This window comes from Stegodyphus dumicola, chromosome 10 (genome assembly GCF_044657685.1).
Source record: "Stegodyphus dumicola isolate Sdum_Otavi_A_Nest chromosome 10, ASM4465768v1".
NCBI classification, from domain to species: domain Eukaryota; kingdom Metazoa; phylum Arthropoda; class Arachnida; order Araneae; family Eresidae; genus Stegodyphus; species Stegodyphus dumicola.
In genome coordinates this window covers 8,498,128-8,511,112 of record NC_140777.1, presented here as the reverse complement: position 1 = coordinate 8,511,112, position 12,985 = coordinate 8,498,128, and the positions used below count along the sequence as shown (strand labels likewise).

General features: G+C 32.8%; 1 protein-coding gene across 1 annotated transcript in view; it reads left to right on the top strand.

Moving 5' to 3' along the window:
* Positions 1-2,750: 2,750 nt before the first annotated feature.
* Positions 2,751-12,985, top strand: part of LOC146994884 (uncharacterized) — a 47,639-nt gene continuing 37,404 nt past the window's right edge. The window contains exon 1 of the mRNA XM_085826086.1: positions 2,751-3,120. Within this exon, the coding sequence (XP_085682212.1) occupies positions 2,751-3,120 (370 nt within the window). The remainder of the gene's footprint in view (positions 3,121-12,985) is intronic.

The window sequence follows — 12,985 nt, the reverse complement described above, 5'->3', positions numbered from 1 at the left end:
AATACAAGACTAGCGATATTTTTTAAGAGGTTTACACATTCACTAAGTTATTTATTTTTGGTTATGTATTATGTTTTATTATCTGTATTGTAATACAGTATTCGTCTAATTTTACCAATTTTTCCTATTGAGAGATAGAACTCTTGTGTTAATTTACAATGAACTGAAATGTAATAAATTTATTGTTTTAAACCTGTTATTTGTTTATCTATTTATTAAATATTCATAAAAATATATTCAGATTAGGTACTGAACTGATTTTTAGGATAAAGGAGACACGAAACCACTAGAATTAAAAAAAATGATCCGACAGACTATTTTACCAGATTTTGCTGTGGCACTGTGGTAAATAAATATTACACACCCACGTGTTAAATAAAGATTCTTTTTAAGTACCCTAAAAAACTTTGATTTTAGAAAACATCAATTATGTCCGTGAAGTATTAGCAAGTTTGTTATATTTATTATACCGCTGCTATGGCTTCAGCCATGGCATGCGAGTCCCCAATAAAATATATCATTATTTCGCTCTGTATTATCCATTAAAATGGGGTTATCGCCTCAACCAGAGGTTCATTGTAGCCCAAATAAGTCTGTAGAGTTCCAAATAAAAGGTGAATTTGAAGATTTAATAATGTTCTTATTCTTCAGAAACACAATTTGGGTACAGTAAAATTAAATAATCATGTTAGAAAATTAATTTCTTTAAAGTTGCACAGTAAACACCACGTGATGCGAGGTGGTCAATATTAAAGTATGTTAATAAAAATAATAATAATATAATATATAGTTTAGATAAGTTCTGGCAACAGTGAGTGTTGTCGTGATCAGGAGATCGTGCTTCGCGATACTGTCGTTCAAAAATTGCTATAGTTTGTAATTCCAATAAAAGCATCGTATTTTTGCTCTGCTATTCGTTTTTCTCTTTATTTTTAGAAATACCTTTTTAGGTTATGTATTTTTAAGAAATACTTTTTTAGGTTATGGGTCAAGCAAGCTCCCATGTTGCGTCAAATGTTTTGAATTGATGTTTTCTCGAAGAAACGGAACTCGTTAAGCCTAATCAAGTAAGTGTTTTGTTTTCGTTATAGCAATCGAAAGTTGTTTAGAAATCAAAGTATGGAATTATCTAAGGTCCAAGTAAAGCCTTTATCAGGTGAAAGCGATTGGCTTGTATGGAAATACAGGATAAAATTTATTTTAAATTATCATCCTGGTGCTTTAGAAATTGTAGATGGAACTATAGTGAAACCAGAATTTCTTCCTGTAGATGCTCCGATTGCTCAACAAGAGAAATATAATGAAGCTGTTAAGAAGTTTCAAAATGCAAACACTAGTGCTATGATGGTATTAACGAATTCCATGACGGAAGAAACTCTGCAAAAAGTTATGAGATTTCAGACTGCTAGAGAAGTGTGGTTGGAATTACATAAGTTATTTGAAGCATCATCAGAAAATCAATTGTATAATATATGCATGCAATTTTTTCAATTCAAGTGGAATGAAAAAGATAATATGGCGGCTCATCTTTCCAAATTAAAAACTTATGGAATGAGTTGAATTCAGGACTTGCAAAGAAAAATGAAAATAAGTTACCTGACATGCTACTCAATTGCAAGATTTTAGATGTCTTACCAGAACAATACCATTTGTTTAAGTCAAGTTGGTTACTCTTGGGTGAAGACAAAAGAACAGTTGATGAGTTAACAGCACAGCTTTGCTCTCATGAAAGAGAATTTAAAAGTCATGAGAAAGGCAACACAAATGAACAAGTGGCATTAGTAATGTCAAAATCTGAAAAACAAAAGCAATATAAAAAAGATAAATTCAGAAGAAAACCAAGAAAAGAAGATATTTGCAATTATTGCAAAACGAAAGGACACTGGGTAAAAGATTGTAAACAGTGGATTGCTGATGGAAGACCACCCAAGAATAGGTTGACGAAAACCAATGAAGGAAATACAGGCAGTGTAATACTGATGTCCATTGACGAAGAGGCTGAGACTGATCGAACATCTTTATGGATTGATAGTGGAGCTACAAGACATATCATGAATTGTTTCACATACTTTATTGACTTTATGAAGTTTGATAGTCCCTGTAGCATCAAGGCTGCTGGAAAAGAAACTTTAGTTGCTCTTGGTAAAGGTACAGTATGTGTCAAAACAACTATTGGTAGTAAAATCCAAAGAATTTACCTTAAAGATGTTTGGTATGTCCCTGAGATAAACAGAAATTTATTTTCTTTACTTGCTGCTCAAGATAGAAATCCGAATAGTAAATTTATTTCAACAGTTACAGAATGCTGGTTAAAGGTTAATGGTCAAGTAGTGCTTTTTGGAACTCGCAAAGTATATGGTACTTTATACAAGGCAGCTATCGAACCTATTATGCCTGATAAAATTATAGAAGTGCATGCTGCTGAAGCAGACAATTCCTTGTTAGAGTTATATCATCAGAGATGGGGACATCAAGATAAACGTCACATTAAGAACATGCTTGAGAAAGAATTAGGAATTAAAATCCCATTTGAAAGAAAATTGTGTGAACCATGCATTTTTGGCAAAGCACACCGTTTACCATTTGGCATAAGAAAGCCAGCCAGCAAGCCTGGTGAATTAATTTCAGCTGATGTCTGTGGACCTTTTGATGAATCTTTCCAGAAGAAAAGATACTTAGTTGTGTTTAAAGATAGCTACACAAAGTTTCGTTATGGGTATTTTATCAAGGAAAAATCTGCTGTTGTAAATATGTTACAACACATGCTTGCACACGCTAAAATTTTAGGACATCCAGTCAAAGAATTTCTCAGCGATAATAGAGGCGAGTTTGACAATGACAAAGTGCGTGCTATTTTGCATTCTGAAGGTATAACTCAAAGACTAACAGCACCTTATTCTCCTGAACAAAATGGCTCTAGTGAAAGAGAGATACGTACAATAATCGAAATGGCAAGAACATTTAAGTACTCAAATTCTGAAGCTCATTTTCCTGCAGCAATGTGGGCTGAACTAGTCAACACTGCCATATATGTACTAAACAGAACTGGCAAATCATCAGTGGAAGGCATGAGTCCTTATGAGCTATGGTTTAAAAAGAAACCTCGAATTAAGCATATTCGTATAGTAGGATCTGTGTGCTATGCCCATATTCCTAAACAAAGAAGAAGGAAAATGGATAATAAGGCTACAAAAGCTTATTTAATTGGTTATGATGGAGACGAAAGATACCGATTATGGATCAAAGAAACCAATAGTGTGATCTGTTCACGGGATGTTATATTTAACGAAAAGCTCACAGATTGTGAAGAAAGGGTGCAGTTACCTATTCAAGATCAAGATAGCCTAATTTCTGGCTCTGAACATCAACAAAATTCAGAAAAAGATAAGTCAGAAAAGTTTCTTTGTGAAGAAGATAATTCAGAAAAAGAGTACAACAAAGAAATATCTGGAAATATATCAGAAGAACATTCTGAAAGAAAAGAATGTGAAGATATTAATTTGCAAAATAATGCACAGTCAAGATTCCTAAGAGATAGAGCTGACTTGAGAAAGCCAAAGCGTTTTGAAGATTATATAATGATAAGTGAAGCTTTTATTATTGATTCTGAAGAACCTGAATCTTATGAAGAAGCGATCAACTGTAAGCAAAGTGTTAATTGGAAAGAAGCTATGGATTCAGAGATGAAATCATTGATAGAGAATGAAACATGGAGTTTAGAAAAATTACCAAAAGATGCTAAAGCTATACCATGCAAGTGGGTTTATAAGATCAAAAGAAATCCTGATGGATCTATTGATAAATTCAAGGCTAGACTTGTTGCCAAAGGATGTACTCAACGTTTTGGAGTTGATTATGATCAAACGTTTAGTCCAGTAACAAAGTTAGGAACTATTCGTTCAGTTTTGAGCATCGCAGCCAATGAGAAAATGCATCTTTCTCAGTTTGATGTCGGTTCAGCATTTTTATATGGAAAACTTGAAGAATCTATATACATGCAGCAACCAGAAGGATATAGTGACGGTTCGAAGAAAGTCTGTAAGTTGAAACGCAGTTTGTATGGACTTAAACAATCATCACGCTGCTGGAATAAATATTTTGGAGATTTTGTGTCACAGCTGGGCTTCAAGACATGTGAAGCTGATCCATGCTTATATAAGAAACAATAACGGCAAGAAGCTAATCGTATGTATATATGTAGATGATGGTTTAGTAGCATCAACAGATCTACAAGAATCTGAAAAATTTCTCAGAGAATTGAAGTCGAGATTCAGAATCACAACTAAACCAGCAGTATACTTTCTTGGACTTGAAATTAAACATCTTGAAGATGGAAGTATTAAAATTAGTCAGCAAGCTTATGCAAGAAAAATTCTTCAAAAATTTGGGATGGAAGATTGCAAGCCAGTGTCAACTCCTATCCTGAAGGAAGGTCTAACTGAAAAGAAAAAGGAAGATAAATCAAACAGAGAAATTTTTCCTTATAGAGAAGCTGTAGGAGCTTTAATGTATCTTATGTTAGGCACAAGACCAGATTTAGCTTACTGTGTTGGCATTCTATCACGTTACCTAGAAAATCCTTCGAAAGATGATTGGAAAAAAGTGAAACGTGTATTCAGATACATAGCAGGTTCTCTAACTAAAGGTGTTACATACAAGAATAAATACAAACCAGGAATTCTAGAATGCTATAGTGATGCAGATTTTGGAGGCTGTCAAGAAACAGGAAAATCAACGAGTGGAGTAGTGATATTATATAGTGGTGGAGCTATATCATGGATTAGCCAAAGGCAAACAGTTGTTGCAACTTCGACGACTGAAGCAGAAGTAATTGCAACTAGTGAATGTTCTAGAGAAGTAATTTGGTTAAAGCGACTATTTAGTGATGTAACCAAGTTACGTGAAACTCCAGTAATTCAAGTAGACAACGCCGCTGCAGTGAGACTGTCACAAAACCCGGAGTTTCATCGACGCACAAAACACATTGATATCAAGCACTTTTTCATACGAGAGAAAGTTCTAGAAAAGGAAATCATTGTGCAGCAGGTACCTACAGAGGCGCAAGTTGCTGACATAATGACTAAACCTTTATTTAAACCGAGACTGTTAATTCTTTGTGACAAGATGGGACTTTTGTGACTCTTTTCTTTTAATTTATTATTATTATTTTTTTTACAAGGGGAAGTATTAAGGTATGTTAATAAAAATAATAATAATATAATATATAGTTTAGATAAGTTCTGGCAACAGTGAGTGTTGTCGTGATCAGGAGATCGTGCTTCGCGATACTGTCGTTCAAAAATTGCTGTAGTTTGTAATTCCAATAAAAGCATCGTTTTTTTGCTCTGCTATTCGTTTTTCTCTTTATTTTTAGAAATACCTTTTTAGGTTATGTATTTTTAAGAAATACTTTTTTAGTCAATAGTGAGTGAAGGAGTCATAAGACCGCGAACTAAAATTTTCTCTGAAAGCAAAGTCTTTGCTTTAAAACACTACACAGTACTAAATAAATTCTTGGTTAAATGAAAATAATAAGTAAGAAATATAAGTTGCAATCAAAGTCCATAAGCTTTGTGCATAACGTAAACTGATCTTGATTAATAAAGAGTAATAAGATACGTAAAATAAGTAGAAATAAAAGATATACACTGTACACTACCACCATAATGCATTATGATGTATAGTTCGCGGTCTTTTATCTGTGGGTTCTTTAATGGCTAGGTATTGTGAGTTTTTCAGTTTTTCAAAGAAGTTGTGTGCTGTAGTTAGTATTTGATCATAATCGGGAGAATATTTAAATTCTTATGGATTTGCGCGTTCCGCACAAACCAATGGGCATTTGTTATGCTACGGAGAATCTTATTAGGTAAGACGTTTTTTTTTAGCGTTCAGTTTATCCGGCAGTTGCCCATGCAGGAACTGCATAGAGTAGAATTGGTCTGATGAGAGTGATATAAAGATTTCTCTTAGTATTCAGATTTAATTTAGATTTCCTTCCAAGCAGGGAGTAAAGAGACATAAATGCTGCATTAGCTTTATTGATGGTATACTGGATATGGTCCTTGAAATTTAAAGCTTTGTCGACGTACACTCCTAGGTATTTATATGAGCTTGCTACTGGAACAGGTGAATTATCTATTTTAATATTGGAATTAACTGGAAAATTTTTTCTGTATCTGCGATATAAAACAACCCAACATTTATCTGCGTTAAGTTTAATTTTCCAAATTTCACAGTATTTGTTGATTAGATTAGCTTGCATTTGGAGTTTGTCAAGACCATTTTGTGGATTTCTAGAGCTGGTTAAGATAACTGTATTGTCCGCATATTTATAAATACTTGAGTGTAGTGGGAAAGGCATATCATTTATAAAAATATTAAAATATTTCGGTCCTAAAACAGACCCTTGAGGGACGCCTCGGAAAATCTCTTTTTTGATGAGAGAATTTCTCCACATCGTTACTTAAAACGTGCGACAGTAGAGATAAGAGTAGGTAAGTTTAATGAAGCTATTAGGCAGAAGGAAATTTGACAATTTGTGGAGTAAGCCAAGCATGCCAGGCTCGGTCAAATGCCTTCTCAAAATCGAGAAAGCATGCTGCTACACCATTCTTTTTTCTAAATTCTTGGGCGATAAATTCTACCGGGTGGAGTATCTGATGAGTAGTACAGTGTCCCTTTCGGAAACCAAATTGGTTCCTATCAATGCCAATTTGGTAAGTTTTGTACTGATGACATGTTCAAAAATTTTGCAGAGAGCCGGTACCAGGCTGATGGGTCTATAATTTTTGGCATATTTAAGGTCTTTTCCAGGTTTCAAGATGTTAATAATTATCGAATGCTTCCACTGAGAGGGAAAATAACAGTGACGAATGCATGCGTTGAAAATATTGGTGATAAGTACTATACATCTGTTAGGCAGTGCCTGTAGCCCTTCATTTGAGATATTATCAAAGCCTTGGCTTTACGTTTTTTGATAATTTAGAGGCTTTATTATGGCTTTTAATTATGATAGCATTTTCGCCTCCTCTGTTGTGGGGTCTATCCTCTCTGATAGCCATGAATTCTGAATCTGTCACAAGCTCGAAGATGTGTTTCATTGACTAACATGACATCAGTGTCATGTTTTTGGAGGTCGGAGATCATCATTCGTTAAGTGGTGTTCAACCCAAAGGCCTTTACCACTACATGTTTATCCATCCCTTAAGGACCTGTAAAAGAGATGAGCTGAGGTTGTTGCTTACGGATACCGTTAGCATTGAAGAAATTAATTTTTATAAAGCTTTTGGTAGCTAAAATAAGATTAGGAATATTATGAATCGGCTTAAAATTCATAATCAATATTTGACAGATAATCAAAAACGGCCATGCCGACCTCTAATTTTTCAAATATTCCTTTAGCATTTTTAAATTTTTAGAAGAAATCTTTAATTTGTAACTTTAACCTCTCATAAAATCCTAATTGGCTAGTTTTTGATCCTCTCGGTCGGTTTTCATCTCTGGATGATTGTTGCCAGGCAGGACTACGTTTAGGGATCTCCTTCGGATTGAGCGCCTGGAATTCGTTATTGTCGTAATGGAATTGATTCTTTGTCGCTTCTATTTTGGCTTTAATTTCTTCAATCTGTTTCCGTATATTAAATGGGTGCTCAGGGCAACCTTTAAAAGAAGAAATGTGATCTGCTCCGCAGAGAGCACAGACTGGAGGTTTATCTTTATCATTTTTTGTTTGGAAGTAAGTATAGGTCTCGTGAGGTTTTGCACATTTTAAACAGCATGCTTTGTATTTGCGGCGATCCTGTGTATGCCCATACCGCTGGCACTTATGGCATTGCATGGGGCCAGGGCGAGATTTGTAAGGTTTCCACGAACACGTCGAGTCCTCTTAATTTCTTTATGTCATATATAGCTTTACCTTCTTTATTGCGGGTGCATTCAGCTAAGTATACAGGTAAATGGATAATTTTCCTCTCAATAACATGAGTGATTTAACGGTTTTTTTGGATGGGTATTTCCATTTCTTTTATTTCAGATTTGATACATTCAATATCAGCAGTCTTTGGCAGTTTCTCGATGTTCATTTTAAAAGTATGGTAGGGAAGTTCAAGTTTATCTAAAAAATCAGTGAGCATTCTGTAATATTCAGAGTCGTAAACTCTGATGGTAAGAGTTCCACCAGATAAATTTCCGCGGAATTTTTTGATTTGTAACTTTTCTTCAATAGCATCTTTTAATTTGTCCCAGTCGCCTGCAAAGTCTGCTAGGACAGTGGGAGGGGGATAAAATCACCCTGCTCGTTAGTAGAATCGATATTGTCTTCGAGATTTAATTCCTGGAATTTGTTTTTCTGTGCTGGCTCATTAACCTCTGCGTTTGAAAGAGTGCGTTTATGTGTTATGCGAGGTGTAGTAAAACCTTCTTTATCCGTTATGTTTTTCTTACGCTTAATTTTAGCGTTAGTAGATTCGGTAGATTTTATATTCGGTAGATTATATATATAGAATATTAGTTTCCATAGTAGCTGGGAGTAATTAGTGGGTCCATCCTCAGTTTGAGTTCAATAACGTACTGGCTTAGTGCTGCGATTTGATTTTTGAGATCATTAAGATAAGCTAATTATTCCTCGGACTGATTGGGAACATCTCTAAGTGAGTAATATTCTTCCTCTAGTTTTTGCATAATAAGCATAAGATTAGATGGACGTAATTCTATATTATGATTTAAACACCATTCCTCGGTCCTTCTGAAAGGCCTCCTCTCTCTCCATGATAATCTGTTGATCCGTTCACCTAACCAAATGGCTAAGATTGAATGAAAAACATACTTCTGGGACTTAATAGCCCTTCTGTGCTGTTATATTTATTTTGTGCTCCAGAAAAATCTTGTTTACAAGCAGGTTACATTATAACATAAAAATCAACTTGTGTTAAAAATCACTGAACTGTTGTCTCATCGTACGTACCAGGACCACCAGTATGCCTGATTGCGATCAATTTTCCCCCTTCAATCTTCTACGAGATTTTCCCTCTCCTGAATGAACTACTACAAGTGCCACTTCAGCATTACTAGATAGAGCCGAAGGTATCATATGGCCAAAAAAAAATTACGTTCTGCTCAATTTATTTGCAAAATAAGGTGGGAAAGAGCACATGTGGTGTAATTTTCTTTAATTACCATAAAGAATTCACATATAGTGCAGTCAAATTGTCTTTCTACTATGACATTAATGTAAATTATTTTAAGATATGAAGTCTAACATATCGTATGTCTTTAAAAGTTCTTATGCCTTATGTAACTGCCAGCCATTTAGAGATATATACTTGCACTTACAAACATGTTTTGAATAAGACAAATATTCATGTTTTTGTATTTTTAAATTTAAAATATCAGTTTTAACTCATGAAATTATAAAACCTATGAAATTAATTTTGTAACACTTGCATTCTTTGATTTTATTTCCAAATATCAGTTAATAATAATCAGTAGAATGACTTTTCTTTCACATGTAATATTGTTCATTATTTTGAAAAAAAAAAAAAAATAGTCTAATTGTTTTTGGTTAAAAAAGATATTCAAAATGTTTTCAAAATGAACTCATATAAGTATTCGAATACTTTGAAGAAAGAGTCAATAAAAAAAATTAATTAATAAAATAACGGGACATTCAATACTCATAATGGTTAGATATCTTTTAGCTAAAGTTACACTTTTCACATGCATTTATCTATATTTTTTGAGTAACTGTTGTTCCATTCATACATGTTCAATTTGATTTAAGTCTGAAGACTAAATGAAGGAAGAAGTTGTGATAACTTCCGGACAGTTGTATGAAAACCACATGTGAACATTTAGGGCTGCATGTTTAGAATCATTATCCTGATAAAACATGAATGTATTTTGCATTCCAATTTTCTTGCAGATGCTTTCAAATTTTCCTAATAGTTATATACTGATCTATATAATTTTCCACTATAAATGATACAAGATTCTAGTAAAATTGGCTGCCTTTGGTATCTAGAATACTTGAGAATTGTGTAGCAACTATTCATTGACTTCTAAAAGTCTAAAGCGACAAGTCAAAAGTAGGGTTTAAATATCCTTTTATTTAACTCGAGACCATTTATAGTTGGCCAATCCTGGGCTTACATGAAGTCTCCACTTGGGCTTTAACTTAAGATAGAAAATAAGAAACTAATGCTAACTAACTAAAAAACTAGAAAAAGCTGTACAGAAATAACTAACAGAGTTGGCCCTTAATTAAACCTCACTGGCAAATACTAACAGCCACATAACAATACGGCTGAACGTAGTAAGATTTAGCTTAAGCAATGATATGGCCAGAAAGGAAGACATGCATTACTAAGCTCTTCCGCAGAAGTAACTTCCGTAGAAGAAAAAAAAATTGATGTGGTCATTATTTTTCCCCGAGACTTCTTATTAAATACTGGTTCCACCTCGTTTATATAAAACGGGATTTTGAAAATTCATTTTGTTAGGGAGTTGTAGGTGAGAAACAAAACAAAACAAAACAAAACAAAAAAAAATACAGGAAAGCTGTTTAAAATAAAAATAACCCTACAAAGGTAAATTTCCCATTCCAGAAGCAGCGAGAAATATACAAACCATTTTGCTTCCAACTTCGTGCTTAACAGTATGCAGAACCATATTTAGACTTAATAAGGTCCTAAGCTATTTGAGATATGGGGCCCTTTATAAGTCTGTTATACAGTATAAAGTCCGTAATCCGGACTTGTCGGGACTTTGCCGATTCCGGATTATAGATCATCAGTTTAAATCTGGTATGATGGCATGCAGAAAATATACAATTAAAAATATGAAACCGTAATTTATGGAATAAAGAGCAATTATGATCTAATCCGTATCAAAATTTACGAAAAAAAAGCTTAATATTTAAAAGCTTACATTTCTTTCAATGAATAGCCACAAAATATAATAACTACTACTGAAATATAAATGAATTTTTCTATAAAAAATAAACCTTTATTTATTCCCCCCTTTTTTTAAACCTCAGGTTCTTAAAATACCATTTGAACTTTACCTACAACCAAGAACTAGCAAGTCTGCTCTAGGAACAGGATTTAAAAATTTAAAAACCTTGCTCCACAGAACATCCCAGCTGGTTTTTTTTTTCTTGAAATAAAATATCAAGTATTTTCCTGTGATAAGAGATAACATATCATCATTACAGTCATTAAAATAACTCTGATTTTTTTTTCTATTATGTCATTCACATTTAATGATTTGAGTTCAACTTAATTGCAAAACAAATATTAGATACTTATGCTTCATAAAACAGAACTCTTAGTATCTAAGCCTGAATTTAAACCAAAGTTTTCCTAAAACACATACACTAATGATTTTAAAAATACTGATAATTCTTATATTGATTTAAGAATGTATAAAATGGAAAATTTATTGGAATACTGAATGCATAATTAATTTCAATACATAATTTATCTTCTTTTAATATGTTACATTATTTCAAAAATTCATATATACAGTTTCATTTTTTAAAAGTATGTACTATACTTAAGAAAGATCTCTCAAATGATGGCTGTTACATTTTTCAGTCAGTTGTACACTTCTATCAGAAGCAAAAATGTTTTATTTACTACATTCCACCCTTTTGTAGTTCTTTGAATACTGTATATATATTAATAAAACAATTTGAAGGACCAAAGTCCATAGCTATCCTATAACAGTTAATATGCATGTATGATACAAGCTCTTGATCATCCAAGGTGACCTTGGTGTATATTACTTTGAATAATCAGTCTATCATATAAAAAAAAAACTGAAATTTATTAATTCTTGAAATTATTCTTAGCATAAAGAATATCAAAATTTTCTCAGTATCTTGCACAGAAGATCACCCACCCTGTGAAATTCCTAAACAAATATGAAGTTAACTGAATAATAGTACTACAAACTGGACATAAATTTCAGAAGTTTTTCCCCACCAAAATATACTGAGGAATGGGTACTTGCCATTTTATTTACCATGTTCACATTCTAGGCGCCTAAATAAATGTAATGAATTAATAGAAAAATCAAATTAAAATTCAGTTCAAATTTACATGGACTAGATTTTTGAACTATTTGAAATTCAATTCTGTTGTAAAATATATTAACATTTAATTCTTATATTATTTGGCTAATTCCATTTTTTAAATCTTCATATAAAAATTTAGAAATGACTACAGATTAAGACAACTCTGACCAAATGAAAACGAATTTAAAAATTCTGAAAATCATTAGAGAGTGAGGGAATGGAATTTGCCTAATTTAAGTTTAATTAATTAAATACATTCCATTTATTTCTGAGAAACATTTTCCTTTGTTAAGACTAAAAATTAAAAAAAGGAGAGTAGGGAGCAATGAATTATTCTTCAATATCAAAATGTCCTAATTTCCATACTGGCTTTAGTTATCTATTAAATGAAAGTCCACAGGAGACATTCAGATAAATTTCTAAAATTACTACACTCAAAAGTCTTTAATCCGGACTCGTCGGGCGATTCCGGATTACAGATCATCAATTTAAATCTGGTAAGATGGCATGAAGAAAACATAAAATTAAAAATATGAAAATTTAATTTATGAAAAAAAAAGCAATTATGATCTAAAGGGTATTAAATTATACAATAAAAAATTATTTATTTGTTTACTTTATTAAACATTTCTTTCAAAGCGCATGCGTAAAGAATACATTACGCATAATCGAAATTAGAAAATTGCAATCAGAAAACTATTTGATGTGTATCCGTAATATAATGACGAGAAATTTGATTAAATCATAATCAAAAACTGAGTACATTGAGATGAAATACTACATTTAGTAAGGAATTATAAGCCAAATAAAATAAAAACATCTGCCCTGAATATAAGGATAGTGCTGACAGATCAACTTCCAGTTCATTGTGCGCCGTGATGTTCCTCCCCCCCCACAGAGAGATGTAAAATT